The sequence below is a fragment of the Triturus cristatus genome, chromosome 10 (genome assembly GCF_964204655.1).
Source record: "Triturus cristatus chromosome 10, aTriCri1.1, whole genome shotgun sequence".
NCBI classification, from domain to species: domain Eukaryota; kingdom Metazoa; phylum Chordata; class Amphibia; order Caudata; family Salamandridae; genus Triturus; species Triturus cristatus.
The window spans coordinates 1,220,988,860-1,221,011,235 of NC_140593.1; the positions used below are offsets into that span (position 1 = coordinate 1,220,988,860).

Below are 22,376 nucleotides of genomic sequence, written 5' to 3' on the forward strand. Positions count from 1 at the left end.
AAAGCATTTCTGAGAGGGCTTATCACAAATAAAGCAGCTTTCAGGAGGAAGGAATATAGGGAGGCCGTTATGTCAGCCGCAGCAAATATTGGTAAGATTCAGACCCAATTAGATGAAGAGGATAATAATACAGCGGCGGTCCGCACTTCTCTGTCTGAGAGTTTACTCTCTTCAAAGGGCCACTTAGCCTCGATTTTAAATCAGCGGGTTCAAGAAAGGTGGGAGGCCAGCAAGCTTGCACACTTTCAATATGGAGAAGGAGCGGGGAAACTATTGGCCTGGAAAACCAAAACTGACCAAGTACGAAATAACATCGAGGTGATTAGAGTCAATGGTTCCACGCTCTCCCGCGATGATGACATTAGAGCTGCCTTTAGAGACTTTTTTCAAAATATCTACTGTGAAGACAAGAATATTAGTTTAAATACCATCAATGACTGGCTTAGCAATATTGCCCTTCCAGCACTTTCTGCCGAGCAGAGCGAAACATTAGAAGGTGAAATCTCGGAGGAGGAAGTCATCAAGGCCTTACATGATGCCAAAAAGGGGAAGGCGTCCGGTACAGATGGCCTCCCGGCCGAATTATATAAGCTGCTTGAGCGGGAACTTGCCTCTTTCCTGGTTCTATTGTTTAATAACATCCTATTGGCTGGCGGGTCCCCCCCTAAATCCTGGGACAGTGCGTCTATCACAGTAATTTTAAAACCAGGGAAACCACCAACGGCATGTAGCTCATATAGGCCTATTTCTATTTTGAATGCAGATTATAAACTATTTGCTTCAATTTTGGCAAATAGACTAGCTCTTGTTGCACCCAAAATACTACATCCCGATCAGAAAGGGTTTGTCAAGGGGCGCCAGTTACATGAACTGACATATGACCTAATTGGGGCAATAGATCTTGCAGTTCTGGAGCTGTCCCCCTTGGCGGTCCTTACCCTGGACGCTGCCAAGGCCTTCGACAGAGTGAATTGGTCGTATCTGTCGGAGGCCCTGGCGAAGTTTGGAGTGGGACCAGTGTTTCGACGGACAATTGCCCTTTTATATCGGAACCCAAGTGCTCGTGTATTGGTGAACGGAGGTTTGTCCGATCCCTTTAACATCTCGAGAGGCACAAGGCAGGGTTGCCCTCTCTCTCCGCTCCTATTTGACCTGTATGTCGAACCGTTTGCACAAACTCTGAGGGATAATGTTAACATCAAGGAGTTTGCGTGTAGGGGCTGGGAGAGAAAAGTGGCCCTCTATGCGGATGACATCATTATCTATACCTCCGATCCCCATATGGCTCTTCCAGAAATATTCAAGCTAGCCTCTGCTTTCGGAGAAGTATCAGGGTATGAGATCAATACCACAAAAACTGAGATGATGACTTGGAGTATGGATCAGCACCCGAGCATTGCCGGTATTCAGCCAGGAAAGAAGTTAAGATACCTGGGCCTTGACATTGTTGAGGATTTAGACCAGATTGTCAAGACCAATTTTTTAAAGATAGTCAAGGACTGTCGTAAGTTACTTCAGTCCTGGTCCTGTCTCCCTCTGTCGTTACTCGGGCGCTCTAATCTGGTCAAGATGACGGTTCTGCCAAAACTTTCCTTTCTATTTAGTACTATTCCCCTCTACTTTGATCCAATCCCTATTAAAACATTCCAGGCCGAGATCAATACATTTATTTGGAATAAACACCTTCCAAGGATCTCGTGGAAAAAGATAAGGAGGCGTAGGGAAAAGGGGGGCTTTGCTGCTCCAGACATCCAGTTGTATGCATGGGCGTTCCAGCTGTCCCAAGCCAGAATGCTGTTAAAAAAGCCATTAGAGTCCGGTGTAGGAATATTATATGCGACCCTGCTAGACGGAGAGGGGGTTAGTCAGTCTGGATTCCTCTTGAAATTTGGAGATCCGAAATACTTCAAAAAGATTAAGCTGAAGATCCTACTGGGGATGGCAAGGACTTGGGCCCAGGTTTTAAAAGCCACCAAAATAGGGTATTATAGCGGTAGGACTCCCTTATGGGGTCTCCCCGATCCCCCGGCCTGGTTGTGTGATCAGCTTGCACTACCCATTAGGGAGGCAGGGTTGGAGTGTTGGGGAGACCTATTTGTTGAGGGTGAATTGCTTTCTTGGGACTGCTTGAGGGAGAAGATTGGTTCTGGCCTATCTAGGCTAAAATATCTACAAATGGCCAGTTGGTATAGATCCTATATAACACAGCCCTCTCAGAGAAGCATGCCCCCATTAGGCGGTTATAGTACTTTCATAAATATGTTGATCGACAAACCCCCGGCCAGGAAAGAGATCTCTTTATGGTACAATTTGATTTTGGAGGAGATAGACAGGGAATTTCAGCTACCTGAGGAGCTTTGGGGGTCAGATATAAGCAATACCAGTCTGCAAGAGGTATGGGTGAAATCATGTAGAATGTTGTGGGATGTCGTGAAGCCGGCATGGTTGCGCAGGAACCACCTTTATACTATCCACAGAGCATACTACTCTCCCCTTCGCCTGTCCAAATTTACTCAAGGGAACACGGTGAAGTGTGCTAGATGTGGCCTCCTGGCTGCCTCGGACATCCACATGTTTTACGAGTGTCCATCTTTGTTGCAGTTCTGGGATGCTATTTGTAAGATTCTGTCAACGTCTGTCGATTTCAACATAGTATTGGATTCTCAGTTAGTGATCTTTGGAATCCTAGAGGGGGTTTCCAATACGGCGAAAAAGCTAGTCTTTTATGCAATATTACTTGCTAGAAGGGAGATATGCAAGAAGTGGAAGGACTGTTCACCTCCCTCAGCTATAGAATGGTTTGCTTCCGCCCTGCAAGTCTCCAAGCTTGACTTGGTCAGAATAGGGAATCCTGAGAAAAGGTCTTTTTGGCACCTCCTGAGATGGGATCATTGAGAGTCTGGGTTTTTTTTTTTTTTTTTTTTTTTTCCCCCAGGTCCAATGATTAAGCCATCTATACTCTGTCTGGGTATGAGTAATGACTGGACACTTTTGTTCAGTATTTTGGTGGATCCTTAAAATCCTCTGCAAGGTTATTCTATGTTGATCGTGGGTATGTCAAGCTACACTGCTACGGGACGAGGCTCTCGCTCACCGTTTGGTCCCCTCCAGTCGCCGACTGAGCTAGCACTCTGCTTGCTAACCTATCGATCACGTATATAGGACCTTGGTGGCGCATGAGGACAAAAAAAAAAAAAGAAAAAAAAAAAAAAAAGAAATCAGGGTTATCCGAGTTGGGGCCATAAACCGCTGCAAGGACCAGAGGTTGTGCCAGGAGGGTGCCATGCAGGATAATGAAGCGCCCCTTAGGGTCAGTGAGAACCTGAGTTGTGTGCCAGGGAAGCCCCTTACGCATGAGTATAGACACCCCACGAGAATAACCAGAATAAAAGGAGGAGTGGGTTTTGCCCCAGTGTCGAGAGCAGAGCCTGTCGGCAGTGGCGGGCAGTAGGTGGGTTTCCTGAATGAAACATATGTCAACTTCGTGACGGAGAAGGTGAGCATGCACTAATTGGGCCTTGCGGTGGTCATTGAGACCGCGAACATTCCATGTCCGGAGAGTGAAGGCTATCATGGGACTGTGCCGGGGAGAGGAATGATGGATGTGGACTAGTGCACAGATGGAGTCAGATGTGATTGTGAGGGGATGCGCTGGACCAAGGACGATGCGATGAAGAACATGGTGCGAAAGAAATCGCTAGACTGCAAAAACAACAAGCCTCGAAAGCGAGGCAACATACCCACTAGATCCACCCACCCGCCACCCACACCAACCCCCCAATCAGGTTGAGAGACAAAACCCACCCACCCAGGGAGCCCCCAACTTGGAGGGGAATGAGAGGAGACGGAAATAAGGGGAATCCTCCCGTGGAGGCATGGCTCGACTCTGCGAACACCCCTGCCCGTAGGGACAGGGTAGCCAAACCGATAAGCATTGCAGACAGTAGTCAGTATGAGGAGAACATCAGGGTGCCAAAAGTCTAGCATGTCCAGCAAGGTGGTGGTCAGGGACCACTAGGAGCAGGAGGGGGGGTCGGATCAGCAACAGCAAAAATATGAAGGGCCGCATGTCCAAAGTGGGCCACAGACGGAAGGCAACAGCAGGCAGATACATTAGTGCAGGGAAGAATCCGGTATCTAATCAAGGAAATGATGTTGATGTCCAAAACAGGTCACTGTTCACAAGGAGACAAAATGGAAAGCAAGCAACAAATGGCCAGAAAAGTCAGTCATTGTCACTCAGGTTGCCAACATCAGTGGATTGGGAGCCGGCAGGAGGAGAGCGCAAAGCCTTGTCCAGAGTCTTTGCGAAGGACAATGCGGCTTTCGGCACCAGAAAGACATGCACCTTGGAACCCTGCCGTACGTAAGCCAGGGAGTACGAGATGTGTTTTTGAAGAATCTGTTTCGCCGGATGGAACTCGCGGCGAGCAGCCTACACCGCCATGATAGTCAGGATAGAATGCCAGGGTGTTGCCTTGGTGCCGGATGTCGCATTTCTCCCTGGCGGCCTGCAAGATGGCATCACGGTCGCAGAAGTTCAGCAATTTGGTGATGATAGAGCGCGCCTGCAAGCCTGGAGCCGGGCGGGGGCCGAGAGAGCGGTGGGCACGCTCGACGATGAAAATGGAGGAGAGGACATCCCCAAAGAGTTCTCGAATAAGCTTCTCCACAAAGTCCTCCATCTTGGAGATGTTGAAGGATTCAGACATGCCCATGATGCGGAGGTTGCTTCTGCGGCAATGCGCCTCCAAATCCTCATTCTTGTTACTGATTACTTCGAGGACCTTATCCATTTGAAGAAGCTTGTGGCGATCTTGTGCCACAGGGTCCTCAGCCTCCGAGACTCTTTTTTTCAACCTGCAGCAAGCGAGTATCATGCGTATCAACTTGGGCCTTGACAGCGTCCAGCCGAGTCGACATATGGTCGAGTTGGGCAGCGATGCCAGGGACTGTCTAACATGATGGCTTTCAAGTCAACTTCCCGCGTCGGGGCAGCATCAGCCTGAGAGGCGGTGTCGCCAACCTCAGTGACCGTGCTATCCTGGCGAGTTTGCCGGCGGTGGTCAAAAGCAATCTTGGGCTGCTTCGAATCTGTTTTCCCCATGGTTAGACGCAGACCTGAGGGTGCAGCAGGGCAAAGCGTCCGTGTCAGGCGAGGTGGAAGAGGAGCGATGTGCTGCCGCCGTTGGAGGAGAGTGTGTCACAACGGCAGGTGCGGCTCCCGACTGGCGTGGCAAAAGAGGGTGATCGCAACCAAGGAGGACAGCAACCGCTGAGTCCCAATGAAGCGCTGAAGCCGGAAAAAGGTTGGGTGGCCAGCTGGGCCCGCAGGGGAAGGAAGCGTCTGGGCAGGCTGCAGAAAGTTCACCGGCAGGGTTGAGTGTGCTGGGGCGACTGAGAGTCACGAGGAGCGCGCAGCCCACGTCGCGGGACCCTGAGGAGGCAGCCAGGAGGCTACAGGCGCGTCGGGCTGCAATGGATGCTGGGATGTAGGCTAGGAGACCCAGACCCCACGATGCAACGTGCGCGCCCCCATCCCCGCCACACAACCGGCAATGGCGGGATCCACCAGGAGGTTGAGGCATGAGGCAGAAGACTTTGAGGGGCACCAACCCAGGCAGGCAGGCGGCAGCAATGGGAAGTCGTGTCCAGTTGGTGAACAGCGAGAGGCGGCCCGGTGCCGGGCCCCGTGGAAAGGTCGCCAACCAAGGAACATGAAGGCGGTGAGCATGACCGCTGGCGTCTGCAGGCGGAGAGCGCACAGCCGTGGAGGAAGGGCCCAAGGCCGGTCGTCCTAAGAGTTGATGGCAGTGGAGGGCAGTCAGCCAGGTGGCAGCGGCAAGCAGGCGGCTGGGAGGCGAAAAGTGGAAGGCAGCATAAGCGTCCCCAGTCGCAGCAGCGGTGTGATCAGGGCAGCCGGGAGGCTGTGCCGGGGAGGGTAGAAAGCGGCGGGGAGGCCCGGTAAGGACAGGATGATACGGCGGGGAGCCAGGAGCTCCTGGCGCCGCACTGTAAGAAGATCAGGACCTGGCGGTACGGCACACGCGCTCCCAACCCCGCCTCGCGCCACTCCCGCAGCGCCCACACTCACTGCCTCTGAAGGCGCAGGACCGTAGGCAGGGGCCGAAGCGAAGATCCAGACACAGGGAGGCCGCCGAGGAGAGGCGCTGATGGGGCTCAGGCCGGGCCAGCAGGAGGGCCCAGACCATGCGCAAGGGCCCGGTAGCGGATCTCGGCACAGCGGCACCAGAGGAAGGCAAAAGGGGGATCAGACTGTGCCCCGGGACGAGGTGAGTCGGAATGGCGTGGCACCGAGAACCAGCAGCATGGGTGTCTGTAGGATTGCTGACGGATAAACGGCTTGGCTGGCAGAGCCCACTTAAAGTGTGGCCATCTTGCAGCCGGCTAAGCCACGCCCCGTGCTGAAAATCTTTGGTTAGGTTATTAAAAAGTAGAGTATCTTCCGCCAATTTACCTTTCTTAATGTTCAGGAATCTTCGCAGAGATGGAACTGAAGGGACTTGAGAAGGTCAGCATAGCACTGACTCTCGTCTTCAGTCCATTCCGGCTTCTGACCCGCCCGTCCCCTCATCTGTCGCAGCCGCACTTCCCTGTGGGGCGAAGAGCGGACTGGAGTGCTGGGGTCTGACAGGGGACACTGTGGGAATGGATTGATTGAATCCTCCTTTGGCTTGTCCATTACTCTTCAAAGCTCTTCCATTGCTGGGGCACCTGCTCTCCAGTACTGTTCGCTGGTCGGACTGGGGCGTAATCCGGGCTTTACTGCTGTGAGTATATATTACTTTATCCCCTGCTGCTGCTTCTGAAGCCAAGATGATTCTGTACAACAAGAACGCGAGGAGCGGCTTCGGTTTTACGTATCCACAGCATATAGATAATAAATCCTTCAAAGCTCTTTGATATAGTTTGGGATTGTGCTTCGCAACATGGCTGCTGCAAAAATTCATTGGTCGGTTTCCTTCATTGAAGAAAGTTATTCCCTCCAGTGCCTCTGTCATCAGTGGGTTATCCTGTGGCGAACAGTCTGTGCCAGAGGGGCGGCCGTCACCGTCCAGAGATGTACTCGCCTGTAAAGAAGGGACTTACCCTTTTCCGTTGAACTGCTCTAAGCACCGCATGGGGGAGAAAGCGATCTTGGAAAGCTATGGTATAAAACGTTTTGGGTAGAACCGTTCATTAAATACTGTGCTGCCATCTACAGCGCTTAGTCTTGCTGGGGAGTCATGGCAATAGGAATTACTTACTATACGATTCCTACATATTTGGTTCTACTGCTCCACATTCATATGGCCATCCTTCCTTCCCCTCAGCTATGCAGCGGATCTTATGTAGAGCACGCTCTTCGGCACAGAAGTCTCTGATGTCCTGATTGGGGATGGATGGATGGATGGAGGATGGCTGGATGATGGATGGATGGATTAGAGGGGGAGGACATCAGAGTATGTTAAGCCACCTACTTGGTCTCCTGCACATAGACTTCTCCATTATTGTCAATGGAGGAACGTGCAGTGCATGTGGCTGCAGTACTTCTAGGTTAAGAGTAAAAGTGCAGGCGTTGCTATGGAGATAAACTTTTACCCTTTCAATTCAATTGAGGAAAAGATGTGAAAGTCTTTGGATAAAGTAGGACCTGTTTCATTTTAAGGGTCATCTTCTTGGGAACCAACTAAAGGGCGATGCTCACTAGTCCAGATCCTGGGATCAATGCACGGGGGCTCTGGGTTAAGGGCGTTGGCTTCGTAAACTTGTTGCTTCCATATTCCCAAAATCCTTGGAGACCGCTTTCACATGTTCATGGAGCAAGAGGTCTCACTGGCAGTAATTCACTCAGGGTCTTTGTAACTTCAGAGTAAACTTTTCTAGGCAGCCTCGCGTCCAGGGGGTGCACTCGTTGTTAGATTTCCACTGCATTTCTGAACTCCAGTCCTGAAGTGGACCTCCCTTCTAGGAGGTACCGAAGCCCACACTTTGTTACTCCAGCTCTAGTCCTTTGACTACAACTCCTGATGTAATATCCACTGGAGAGTCACTTGGGTCACCTCACATGCTTATGAAATCTCTAGTCCCTGGGTACAGTCGCAAGGGCATATGTTCGACACTGCCATACCATCCTCAGTAATATTGTTTCCAGTCCAACATCTGCTGCCACATTTATGGATTCGAAATTATTTTATAGTTTTTGGGTAAAGTTTGAGTCTGAGTAGGAACTAGTTACTTAACTGCTCTCAACATTCTTTTCTACAGTATCACTTTTATCCATAACTTAGTTTCTCTGGCTTCTTATGGTGCTTTTAAGTGCCTGAAAAACATGGCGGAGCCTTCAGAGACACCAAAGCAAGTAGTTGCTCACATTCATTTTCACATCACGGGTGTAAATAGCTTTTGTCAGGTGCACATCATTCCAAGCCTGTGTTACAGAACTGAGGGTAAAAGGGTTGGAGACCCCTGGGAGCTGATCCACGTGGGTCTTTGGCCTCCCTGGAGGAAGCCCGGTGGGGGTGTGGGGGGAAATTTTTCTGTTCCTGTCCACACGTTGGCACTATTTCCAGCTATTGTTTACTGTCTGACGCTTGTGATTCCATTACAGTAACAGTAGAACAAGACTCCTTAGTTCTGCAGTGGGTTTGTTGACATGTGCACCAGTCATGTTGTGTGTTTCTTTGTCAGGTTACGAGTGAATTCAGACGGAGCATATCCACCAAGGAGGCGCGAGGAGGGAAGCCCAATACGGAAGCTGTCCTCACCGTTTGGTGACCCAGGACGTCTGGCCTTTGCAATCCCACAAAGCGGTCCTCCCCCAAGACTACTGATACATGCCGACAGGTGAGATGCAACCTTCAAGGAGCATTAGCTGCTCATCGGGTGAGCACCATAGAAGGACGCAGGGAGCAGCCGACGCTGAAGCCTCTCCTTGCGGCCTCCGCTGCATGTCCCATAACCTGCTCTCACCCATCCTTCTCCCTCCATTTTACCTCCCTCCATATTTTGTTCTGGATTCTCTGAATGGTCCTCCTTCTGGGGAGAGTGCATCCTTTGCAGGGGTCCTCGGGGTGCTGCAGAAGCAATGGAACCGCTCTTTCGTCGGAGATGGCAAAAGCCACTTTGCCTCTGGAGATCCTCCAGCCTGAGTCCCATACTTCTATCCTCTTTATCCTTAAACGAGGCCGCGGATGGTTCTTCCTGGACAGCCTGGTCTAAGGTCTTGGTGGCCCTGGCAGTTAGCTGCACTTTGCCGTACGCCTCGCACCATCATCTGGGGACCCAGAGTTATTGAAGCCGTGTTTTACAACCAAGAGGGTAGTGATGCGAACTGTCATTTACAATGTAAAACTGAATTCATTCCCATCTGCTCCTCCTGATAGGGAGTTGAAGTGGATCAATGCAACGGGCAATACAGTCTTTCCTTCAGCCACTTTTGGTGCTGTGTTCCCTTAATTTTTCTTACCTCTGGCCCGCTGTTGCAAAATCCTTAGGGAGATGGCAGCAGGTGTTGTAACAGGTCGACTGCCAGCGTCACTGCTGGATCTCCAAGTGTTCTTTGCACAGAGTTCAGGCTGGACAAGACACAGCCATGTAAACGTTGCCTTCTGGGGCGTCTCAGGAGCGCAATGGACGTTTGCGCCTGCTTTGCTCGCCCCTGGGGCACTTTGGTATTACAGAAGGGTCCGCAGACGCTTGTGTGGCCCCTTCAGTGATACCGATGGCGCTGGCACACAGAAAGCGCCAGTGCTATCTTGAGAGAACGTTCCCTCATTTGCATGGGGGCATGCCACGTGCAGATGGGGAAATCCCTTTCCCTCTGCGCCCGTGCCCTTTTTCAGACACGGACACAGAGGCAAAGATGCTCTCAGGGGGCGCACTGTCAGTGCGCCCCCTGAGAGCAGCCCTCTAGAGGAGACATCTCCTTGCAGGTAGTTGCAGTCAATGACTGCACCCGCCTGCAAGGGGATCTCTAACCCACCTTCATAATGCAGGCAGGTTGCTGCCTGCACCCTGAAAACACGGAGCGGCTGTAAAGCAGCCACTCGTTTGTCACAAGAGTGCGCTTCCCTGGGGGGAGGGCGAGTTCGCGGCTGCCCTGGGGGCCAGTGCATTCAGGATATTAGGGCGCATTTTGCATTGTTTGCACTGGGTGCCCCTTTTTAAAGGTGCGCTCGGCGTAATCAATACAAATGCGCCTTTACTGTCATACGGCCCCTGGTCTGGACTCCACACACTTCGTTGCCCTTACAATGGGAGGCAGCATTCAGCAGTATAACAAAGGCCCCTGCAGCCTCCGTGGTGCAGGGAGGCCTGAGCTCCAGGGGCCCTCTCCAGCACTGGCGGGTCCTTGGCCTAAGCGCTGCGGACTGGGTCTGCAGCGTAGGGGGCCCTCTGCAGGTACTCTGTTAGGGGACCCCCTCAAGTGTCGTTACGCCTCTGCCAGTATTATCGTATGTACCCATGCCTGGATTTCCAGGAAAGCTCGAGGCCGCTTCGGCGGAGATGCTCTTTGATGGGGCCAGGCTGCCTGATGAAAAAGCTGATTCTGCCTGAGAGAAATGTCCGAATCCCTGCGCACAGGTTTGCTCTCTGGGTCTCGCCTCCCCAGGATGTCAGTTACACCAACAGTATTGCACATTTTAGGGGTTACTCTAGGGAGTCGCCATCCATTAACACCATCCTACTGAACATGTTCAGCAGCCTGTGAAGAACATTTAGACCTTAAACGGCAGAGGCAAGGAGGAGCACGGAAGACCGAAGCCAGCCTTCTTTCCCCTCGTCTCCTGGCAGCACTACAAGCCCACTTCAGTTCACCCAGAGGTAAACCTGAGAGCCCAGGAAGGAGTCCGGCATTTCCCATCCCACTAGCGTTCGATCACCTCGGACCAGTGGGCTTTGCAAATTGCAAAGTAGGCCATGCCCATCACTTTGTGAATGTCCCCTCCCCATGTTACCCCAGGTTTAATCCTGGTTTTGGTGTACCTTGTGCAGATGTTGGTCGCCACGGGTGCAATCAAGACAGTGCCTGAAGAAGAGTAGAGGCTCAGATGTTACTCTCAGTACTTCCTGGTTCCCAAAAAAAAGCATGAGACGGATTCTAGACCTCAGAGTAATGAACTCGTGCCTCCGGGAGGAGCTGCCGGCCTTAGATGCCAATGACTGGGGCAGTGATATCCCTCAATCTGCAACAGTCACTTTCATATACTGATCCTGCCGTCCAGCACGAAATATCTGCGTTTGTGAAACGATCCATCACTTTCCTACTGTTTGCTCTTACATTGGGCCCTCGGATGTTTAAGAGAGTCATGTCTGTGGTAGGGGCCCATCTTTGTAGGACGGGCGTGCACTTGTTCCCGTCCTCCGGTGAATGGTTGTTGAAGGGCTTGGAAGGATTCAAAGGGGGAGGTATCTGCGGGTAGACCGAGGATCCACCAGAAAGAGTAGGGTTGAAGGGAATTGGTTTGTTACGCTCTCTGTCTCGCCTCCTTCCGGCACACCGCCAAGAACCTGTGTTCCCTGCAATCTGCTGTGTACAAGTGCAAATTATCTTGTAGTGAACCTCGCACACGGGTTGTCTATAAACTGGTTCACTCTTCATTACATTTTATCTGTTCATAATCTTGGGAGCAACGTTTTTTCTTCCCAGACCTTTTGGTCTATTGCATATGACTTGCATGCTTTCAGAGATCGAGAAATATTCTGTAATAATAAAGATTGAAAATATGTAAAAACATATTGCAAATAAAGCCGCTTCAGAGTAAGCAGCGAACGTCAGAAATGTCCAACATGTTGACTTGCTGGTTTTTGATTAGTTTTGCAATTCTTTTCTTCGCACAGGCTGCCACCAGGGCAAGCGGGCACACCAGAACGCCGCCCCACGCCCGAGGGCTTACCCAAGGGGTTCGGTACACCGAAAATCCGTTACGGACTCAGCGTTGAGCGCCAGTGGCCAGAGAAACACACCGTGGAGGTCGACAAGGTAGCCTTTTTCATTCTTCTCAGTTTACTGTCACAAAATGGGGTCACTCTTGTGCCAAAAATACAAGCAGTTATTTTTACCTTTCTGCAAAAGTCCTGTGACTGGTTTGTTTGTAAGATTTGTGACCATGATTTAATGTGTCCCCCCCCCCCCCCCCCCCCCCCCCCCCCAAGTACCTCCAGACCAGCAGGAAGGTCTGCATGTGAGAGGGCTCTGGTATTGTCTGCTCCTAAATGTGAAACCCACATTTTGGGTTTTCATTGAATGGCGGGCAAAGAATTGGCAACAGATCCAGAAAATGTACAAGTGAGGGCAGCTTGGCACCATTTGAGCTTGTCGGAATAGAATTCGAGTTATCGAGTTGTTACAAGTCACTGGTTCTCGTGCTAAAATGGTATAGTAAAATAGTCATCGATAACACATTAAATCTCTAGGGTTAATACTCTGGTAGCAATGCCGCTAACACTGCCTACTGTGGCCTGCTAAGGCTGAAAGACTAAATATTTAGAAATAAGACTATTCACAGGTTTAAGAGAATGATGGCAAGAATGTAACTAAGACAAGGCGTAAAGACAACCTCATCACGGCAAGGAAAAGGCGTACGCACATGTGAGAAGTTTTCAAGGGCTATTTATCAATATACTTTAAAGATGGATGATTCAAGGAAAGTGTTTTATAGATTTCTAATGAAAGTTGCTGTGTAGAAATGCTTGCGCTCTGAGAACACAGAGGCGGTGTACACAGTTATGTTGTTCGTAAGGTGGAACAAACTGTAGGTGATACGTCATTCTAAGTTTCGAATGCATTTGTAAAACTAGAATTACCTTTTTTTCTGCGTTCGTATTTAGTGATCTTGACCACGGTTCAAAAGTGCTTTGAAGAGGAAAGTACCACATGTGGTGCTTTGCAGCGACAAACCTTTTAGCAAGTTTAACTGGGTAACTCTCAGTTGTTGATTGCAGTTTCTGAATGTTAAGCTGGTCTGTTGTTCAGACAGTAACGGCTAGAGCTGTCGACCTCGAAGCGGGGGAACCAGGTTCGAGTCTTGACAGGGAAGCTTAACATCCTGTGATTCTGGGCAAATCACTTAATCTCCCCTTGCCGACCAGAAAAATAAAATCCTTCTGTAATGCAACTGGTGCTCATGTAAAGCGGTCCAATACCTTTCGGGTCGAGTTTGCGCTATATAAAGCTAAAAAGAAAAGTGTTTTAACATGATAAAAAAGCAAAATACCGCCACCACAGATCATTGGACATTATGTCCCATAATTTACCTTTTCATGCTGCATATTTCTGCCACATAACTTGATCCCCCTGTACCTCATACAGCCAGTGGCCCAGATTGTAACCTGACTAAGTTATAGATGAAGGATTGTCTGGGTTCTGCGAGAAAGCGGTAGTTTTATTCAATTTCATAATTTTAAAAGCCAGTTGGATCTGAAGTAAATACTTGTTATTATCTTCAAGAATGTTAATGTTTTATTTAAAAAATCAGGTTCTGATGAATCCTTCAAATGACATATTCCTCACCTTAGAGCACTCCCCAAGTTCTCAAACTGTATTTTACGAAACCTTTCTCCCCAGTAGTTTTCCTGTGTGCTGCTAGGTGGCACCGCCTATAAGCTCCACCCATGTGCACAGACATCAGTTCCTTTCTTTTCGCACCTTCTGGCGCAGATCTGGAGCTCTGCTCCCAGCTTGTCGGTTGTTCTGACAACTTCTAAAGTAATTACCAGTGTGCTAGGGCACGATGTCCCCAACCGGAACAACCGGTTTCAAGCTATGCCGCTACTGCCGGAAGCAGATGTCACTCATGGACTTGCACAAGGTGTGTCTTTGGTATCTGGGTTCAAGCTATTATATGAAGTTTTGCGATGAATGCACCTTCATGTACCTGAAGGTGATTTGAGACTGGAGGTGAATCTGTAGGTGAAGCCGAACGCAAAAATAAAGTTGTGGCCTTCATGTAAGTCTCGGTCTGGATCTGTTTCCGCGATTGTTCCTGGGACTGCTTAACTTTGGGCTTAAAGTCCTCCTTTAAATCCAAGTCAGAATGCAAGCATAAGTAAGTGGAGCGGGACTCGACCCCATTCTGCACCCTGACTCTAAAAAGAAAGCGAGAGGCCGTCTCCAGACTTTAAAGACTGTTCTTCATGGCTTTTATGTCACCTTGTCGAGCAAGTGAACATGAACTCCTGGAACTTTCACTGCAACCGCCCTGCACCCTGTTTTTTTCCCAGACAAGTTTGTGCTGAGTACTCAAGCGGTATCATTTCCAAGTCATGACTCCCTTCCACTTTGCACAATCCATCACTCTGCCTGTGTTCTTTGCTCCTCCTTATCCCCTTGAAACAGGATAAGGGGCTTTATTGACTGGACCCCAAAAGGACCTAAAGCTTTTACATTAATTGTACCAAGGACCATCGAGTAAACCAGTAGGTTTTTGTGGGGTTCTCTGGAGCAGAGATAGCAAGGGCATTGCAGAAGAGGACTCTGAGGCCCCCTGCAATAAATCTGCTATGCGTGGGCCAGGAAGCAGAGAGCCCATTCCACCGGGGCTATGGCTGCTACCTCTGTGCTGGCATGCCGACTGCCTGTCCTTGACGTCTGCGATGTGGTCGCCAGTGCACCTATTCGCAAAGCACTACTGCGTTGAAAGCCAGGCCCAGCGGAAGGACATTTTGCCTGCTTCGTCCTTCAAGATTGTTTTGTCTGCGCCCACTCCACAGATCCTCCTCCTGGCGAGTTACTGCTTTCGTCTCTATTCTAAAGTGAGGCATCTGCTGTTAGAAGTATCCATCAGAAGAACAAGTTACTTACCTTTGGAAACGCGGTATCTGGTAGATACTCAGTCTAATTGAAAATTCTTTATCGTCGTTCCTCCTCTCTGATCTGGGGAGTGGCCTCTCTTTTTAACATCTAAAAAGATCCTAAGTTGGTAATGTGCACACTGGTGCCAACAATTGTTTACACTCCATGTCTGGGAGCACAGAAAGAGGAAAAATATGACACGGACTTCAGGGTGCAGGTGTGGAGCTTTTATGCAGTGCCGTTCTGTCACATCGGGGTGGCAGGGGTAAATTAATCGGCACAGTGCTGCGCTGCACGGCGTACCTAGCGGTACCCAGGAGCACTGCTATAGAAATATTTTCTGTATCAATTCTGGAATTTTTGTAAGAAGTCAAGCATCAGCTAAGGCAGCATTGTGTGAGTAGTATCCTGAGCCATCAAACCTTGAGCAGTAACAAGACCAGAGATGGAAAATATTGTTTAGCAAAGTCTGGGACGCCCATCCTCCTGGGCCTGGCAAAACTCCTTCACTCAATTATTGGGCGCTTTCACGATGAAATGAATTATCACACCACAAACAAGGATTATCATTTTGTTAAGATGTATACGCCCTATTAATAACCATGGCAGTTTTTCCAATTCCCTTACTAAACTAAACTCTCTAAACTAAACCCAAGATCTCATACAGGAGTCATCATGCTGGTGACCCCCTTTCTACTGGCTCTGACAGCATCATCTTCTGCACAGCCAACAAAACAGCCTATGGCAAAGTCTTTATTATAATGTTAGCAGTGCATACATTCAGTTGCACTTCCCTAGTGTTTGCGTTATGGTACGAGGCAACAACTTTGATAAAACCATTTTTCGGAGCAGCAACGTCATGCTCTAACGACCCAAGAAACACCCTGCTACCTGGGATGTTGTGCGTGGGTGCCTAATACTGAGCCGTGCAGTATTAATGCATACACGCAAGATTGGAACACATGAACAAATAGTAAGGACAAAAGTTTGCACAACACTTCTTTTAAGTTGTCGTGAAGTCCACAGATTGTTTTATTCTAAACTATTGTCAATGCATCCTCTTCCTCGCGGCTTCTCTCCACTTGACAGCTTACCATGGCCTTATGTTCAACAATTGGTTAATCCTTGATATTACAGAACCAATCCATCTAGATTATTTCTTTCACAAACTTTCACTACTTCTCTGAAATCCTCCATACTAGAACCCATAGTGGTCAAGTTTTGGGCTGCAGGCACTTCTGGCAAAACTGCTGGGCTCCTTTTACTCACAAGATTTGATCCGCTTGCCAGCCTTGATAAAGTCCTGCGTGGACAAAACATGTGTCTGCTGTTCATCTCTGTATGTCTTAACTTTTTCACCACCTGGACTACCTTCAATCCACTGAGGAAGAATACATGAATCCATAAACATGCCCATAACTTAAAGTACCGTTGTACAAATGCATGTGATTCGTTTTTGTTTATTTGTTCGTGTGCTCCAAACGTGCTTGTATATATTGGCCAAATTAATCTTATAGCCAAATATTCCAGCAAAGTTAGCGTTCTATCTAAAGTTACCAAGAGTGTCTTAGTTAGTCTGAAGTAGTAATGTAATAACCGCTTCATATCATTTTATTTTACACTGTGCATTAGGGTTACATATGTTTTCAAGTATTTTTACAGATCATGTTTGCTATGGGCTCTATACAAACTATAAAAAAAATATTGACAAGAACTAACTATTGCCGGTACCATGGCTGAGCCCAATCTTATCTGCTGTTTGACCATCCGCAAGGAGGCCATCCGAGCTACTCGAAGACATTCTGGAGTAGCGTGTGAGAGGTGTTACAGGGTCCCAGACGCATCTTTGAATTCAGAGTCAAATTGAATATTATTTTTATGGAAGAAAAGGTTTCAAGTATCGTAAAACACGTATTGGCTAGGACACATAAAATAATATTGCCAATAACAGACATAATCTTGAATAAAAATTATTTTTTTTAAAAGACATAATCCATCCCCAAACATTGGGGAGCCGGAGCGCAGGAAGGTCCAGCATGCACGCTCCTCTGTTGATTCTCAAAAGAAGGAGGCGCGCTGTTCCTAACTCAATGAGGGTGATGTCATCGCCTCCTTGAGAGAAACACCGGGATAAATGCTAAAAATGTTTGCGTGGTCATCCATTGGAGAGCTTCACCAATGACCTGCCCCATCTCATGTGCCTCAAGACATCACCCTCATAGGGTCAGTGATTTAACATTCTGCGGGTACACTTATAGGGTACTTGGTGCTTGGACACTACTTGTTGCATCCTTGGTCCCAGACACTGTAGATTAGTCCTACATTTTACGGCCCTGAAGAATTTCCCTAGATCACATTTTGACTAAATGACGGCATGAAACATGTTGACCTTCTAAGTCACCAGGGATCATTGTCCCCACTGGTGACATCACGTTTTTAATAAGTCAGGCATACTCATGGATTCAAATTGATTTGAGACTAGCCTAGCCTTTTTTAAGTCACTAATCACTACAGCGACACCTACGTATCCTCAATCTACACAAAGGGCCCTTAACTTACACTTCACATCACTTCTTTGGAAAAAGATCTCCGATAAAGAGCCCCCTTGAGGGTGCCCGTCCGGCATTGCAGCGCCGGCTCGACGAAAGCTAGTCCAATGATGAAGCATGACACCCACCCGCAAGGGTGTGTGAGGGACCCATTTCCAAAAAGGAACCCCTCCCTTTGTAGTGGCTCCTTTTCTCTGACCTACTCCCCTTTGTCCTTTGTCTCCTTTAGGAACAGCAATAACAGACACATTCATCTTACTTCTTTTGAATTAACAAATAAGTCATTCTGATAGTCAAACTCTATAAATTTTAAAACCTCATATTAAAGAAAGGTGTACCCCATGAGTGTGTAAAGACTTTCTGGAGCACTCTCATAAACTGGGCCGGAAATCCCAGAGTTGCCAGTATTTTCCACAACACTGCGTAGTGTTCCTGGTCCAAGGCCTTCTCGGCCTCCGTTAGATACTCTGTTGCTTCAGGTACAAAGTGTGTGTTGTGAGTGATCTGCATATTTATTAAAATGGGTGAAAAGGTTCTTTATAGAAAATTTGTAGAATCAATTTGTGAATAAAAACATAGCCACTCAGGGCTCTAGGCCATCTTGCTGTTAAAAGACCAACTTGTTTGGTCCACTATACCAGGCTAAGGCGGGTGCAGGGGGAGGTTATAATTCGCCTTCCAACCAATTTAAAAATCTCAGAAAAGGACCTTTTAGCATGAAATGTGTATCCTCTTGAAAAAGAGCATTTGCTCTGCTAGGATCTATTGAAACTAATATTAACTTATGTGGAAGGTCTTTACCTAGCATGACCTTATGTTGATTGTGTTGGGCACTTGCAGAAGTCACCTTGTTAAGCTTGGAGATTCATGTTTGCTTTTGTTTTGTTTTCAAGGACGTTACCAAGAACATGAACTCTGTGTTCAAGGAGCTCCTGGGCAAGGCCGTCTTGAAACAAGGAGCAGATGAAGGCAACATAGCGGAACCTCCAGATCCGTCGAAAGTGGCAGGAGGTGGGGGCTCCTTCGATGGCAAGCCTGCCAGCTTCCCAGATGTGGCCAAGGGCAGCCCGGCCACAAAGAAGGGCCCACAAAGCAAGCCACCATTCGGCATGAGGAGCAAGTAAACGCCAGCGCGCTAAGAAGAGGGAGACGCCTCTATGAGCAAAGGCCCCAAACAGGAAGGCAGTGTGACCACCTGCCCTGCCTGGCACCCTTTCTCACCAGCTTTCCTTGTTCTCCAACCGGCCCTTGCCCCTTGGGCCAGGATTGTGACCAGCTACAGCGTTTGTGACTTGTCCGATCCATCGCTGTCATTCCTGGCGGTGCCGAATGCACCTTTTGAGCACATGGAAGGAAGGACCAGCAGCACAGCAATAAGCAAGCACAGAAGTCAGCACAACTCAGGAGGTGCAAGTGGCAGGCCGCCATTTGCTAGGCCTTCTCTCTCCTCCATTTTTATCATCCCACCGCAGTCATCCGTGCTTTCGCCAGGGTGGACATTTCAGAGAGAGGGCACCATACTGTGGACCCAAGCTCCGGTGGCCAGCATCCTCTTTCATGACTCTGCCATCTGCCCTGCACATCGCCCTGTGCACGCTTGAAGTTTCAGCTCTGTAGATTTCATTCCAATGTCCTCACTTGACCTTCTAGCTCTTAGTGTTTGCCTGTCTGTGCGCCGTTTCTCTCTGTTTAGTTGTTCACTCCAGGCTTCACTGCACCCCTCTTTGAGCATCTGTTCCCAGTGATTTTAGGCCACTGCAGATGCATGAAACACTGCCTGTGTGACTGAAATGCCCAGTAGGGCTATGGGTGTGTTCACTCCTGCATCTCTCTGAATGGCTGTAGACGTTACTTTGTGGTGTGGGGTGTGTGGAAAGCAGCAGTAGTCTGTGGTTGTATTTCTCTGTGATCTACATGTCTATTGAGTGCAGTGTTTACCCACACTTGACTTTCAGTGCAGACTTAGAAGATATTCTGCCTTGAAAGTGAAAGCACATGCCCAGGCACCTAGGAACAGGTGCCTGGCTGTCCATGTTCTGAGCAGATGTGTTTGTCTTTCTATTGTACTTTGTCTTGGCTCCTACACTGTGCCCCCCTCTCTTGCTTCAAAGGGGAACTTCTAAGTGGCCCCACCTGCTTCATGTTAGCATTTGGCATCTGTTGCATCTTTATTCCCCCAGAATGGCCTCCTGTCTAGATGACCTATTTGCTAGAATAGCCCTGCATTGAATATTTGACCAGATAAAGGATCTAAAAGGATTCCCACACTGGAAGCAAATATTAAAAGGCAGGTAATGTCCTTGTACTGATGCTCTTCGTAACCTTGTTTGAGAGGGCACAAGACCCTCCTTGGCAGAGACATACACCAGCCTGGAAACAAGCACAGCTCAATGCACCAGAGTAACACAACCACAGCTGCTTTGTGCAGCCATCTGACTGGATGCCTTGTACAATGGTCAGATGTCACTTCCTTGAAGGGGAGGAGCTTAACTGGAATCTGGAAGGTGGCCACCAGGTGGCTCTCTGAGCTGTAAACTGAGAGAAGCCTGGCTTCTCAGCACTGTTGAATAAAGGATTACACGGATATTCATCTATATGCTGTATTGGGGAAAGTATAGAGCGTGACATACTCACCCCACAACTTATACATTTTATATATATATATAGTGGGTGTTTTTCTACTTTTGTTTTTTAATTTTCAGAGTGATGCAGACAAAGTGTTCAACTTTTGCCAAATACTCCAGACTTTCCCCTGATAACCAGGACCGGCAGTGAGCTTAATACTCCGCAATGGTGGTACTGTGTGTGTTTTCCATCCTCCTGAAAGAATAATCTGAGTTCACAGCATGGAATGAAGTACATGACCCCAAAGAGAAATCTGAGATCCAGCATGGAATGAAGTACATGGTGGGTGACCCCATTGTGTCTTTGACTCTGCCCTGAAAGAAGAGAAGAGAGGACTGCATATTTGTTGAAGAAACGTACATTTAAGTGTTATGAGTTGTGGGGTTTGCGAGGGGTAAGAGCACAAAGGAGTGCAAAAAGCACAGCGCAAACTTGCAAAAAAAACATGTGAAGTTGGTCATTTTATTTCCAGGCGGAAAGAGTTGACGGAAGGATTAAACACCAGCAGTTCTCTGCCTTGCTCATCTCACCCTTGCAAACCTTCTACCCCCCCTGTCATTCTGCTAACTGGTACATGAAATAAATAAATAGGAAAGTATTTATATTTCCAGTGTTTGGTCCTCTGTTCCTTGTTGTGACCCAGTAGTTCTGGGGCTTCAAAGGCATTCTGTGTGCCTCATTCAGTCTTGATGGTTTCGACACTGATGGATTTTTTTTTAAAGTCAGGAATGTTGCTGAACCGGGCATTCATGTTACAGAGAGTAAGCACTCATCCTTGCATACAAGACACTGCCAAAGTTCTGTAGAAGCCACAGGCTTGAACTATTTATTTTGACGTTTCTGATTAATGATTCTAACAGCAGATTTCTCCGCTTACGCTATCGCCCATGTGCCAAACTGGATCTAGAAGTTTTTTCTTTAGCAGTGCTTCCACGCGCTGATAGGTGGCGTTGTGTCGCTCCGCGTTGCCTCCTCAGAAGTGATGGAGCACAGCTGCAGGTCTGTGCCACCCTTGTGCGCAGGTGTCAGTTTCTGTCCATTTACGCCCCTGACGGGGACCAGGAGCTCTGCTTTCGCCTTTTGTGTGCCTTCTGGCTCTTAAAAGGTTTTCACATTATCCGAGGGAACAATGTCTCCCTTAAAGTTGACAGGATTCAAGCTATGCCAAGACTGCAAGAAGCACATGTCACACGAGGTCTGCCCATGTGGCACTCCATGTTATAGAGAACAGTGGTCCCTATTCAGGAGGAATACAGTGTGATAGATAACCATACACTTAGAATAGAATGTATGTCTTTTGTCCAGCCGGACAAGAATTTATTTTCATAGTATTTTCCAAAAGTAGTATCAAATAAAACATTCAAATGACAAGTGGGCACAGCCGTGACCAACAGAACACAAGACAGAACAATGAACACAGAATTGGCCAAAAGGCAAGCCAAAATGGGTCTGTACAGTTGTTCTCAGTATAGACAGACACAAATTAATCATTTAACACCGTTGCACAATGTGTTATAGCTTGAGTCTAGTGCATAGGGTGTTTGGGTGTCGACGACGTTTCGATGCCACATTAAGTATAGGGCATCATCTTCAGGACAAACACATAATGCACTGCTGTCTTGATAATATATCACACCTTTTTTACAATTCTAGGGTGGCAGAGAGTCGACGGTTCATTATAGGTGCAGGAGCGCTCAACATCTGGACTTTGGGGGTTGCTGACACCAGCGGGATCAATTCTGTTTGCTTTATGGCAGAAAGTCCTGTTGGGTGCTGTGTGCCAGCTGTTAGAGAATGCACAATCGCATTACTTCAGTGAGCGTGGGCAGTATCTCCGCATCTGCTGTGGCACTCCAGGCACGACTCGAAGTTGTGTGATAAAGGTGCCCTAATACACTCTGAGGTGATTCGAGGCCGGGAGATGAAGTTGTATGTTGCCAAACACAAGAAGAAGCTGTGGTCCTCTGCTGATCCCACTCCCGCTTCAAGACTTGAGCCTATTCCAGGTCCTGCTCATGGGGACTTTCCTGTGATCACTACACTTCCCACTCAAAATCTTTGGGTAAGTCTAAGTCCAAGTGCATGCATAACAAATTTAAGTGGGGCTTGACCCCCATCTGGCCACCCAGACTGCAAATTAAAGGCGCCAGGGCATCGAAGTGTAAGTCACACTCCCTCAAGGTCACCTGCCTGATTCCTCAGTTGGTCCTGATGTAGCCCAAGTTCCTCGGGCTATCGTCAACCAAGCAGCAGATCGAGTGCTTCAAAGAGGCCATGCTGCAAATTTTCAGTACACTTCCCGCTCCCTCTGGCACACCTGCGGGTGGGGCCCACGGAATGGTAGGGGCCTCCAGTTGGGGTTGCCGCCGGCGGGTCCATTCCTGGCGCTGTTTTTTTTAGTACCC

The 22,376-nt window shown here is 48.5% G+C and overlaps 1 protein-coding gene across 3 annotated transcripts in view; it reads left to right on the plus strand.

Moving 5' to 3' along the window:
• ARHGAP4 (Rho GTPase activating protein 4) overlaps positions 1-20,581 on the plus strand; it is a 219,068-nt gene extending 198,487 nt beyond the window's left edge. For all 3 annotated transcript variants that reach the window (XM_085629762.1, XM_085629764.1, XM_085629763.1), the window contains 3 exons: positions 8,692-8,847; positions 11,845-11,986; positions 18,240-20,581. In XM_085629762.1, the coding sequence (XP_085485888.1) occupies positions 8,692-8,847; positions 11,845-11,986; positions 18,240-18,470 (529 nt within the window). In that variant the 3' untranslated portion in view covers positions 18,471-20,581. The remainder of the gene's footprint in view (positions 1-8,691; positions 8,848-11,844; positions 11,987-18,239) is intronic.
• The last annotated feature ends 1,795 nt before the right edge of the window (positions 20,582-22,376 follow it).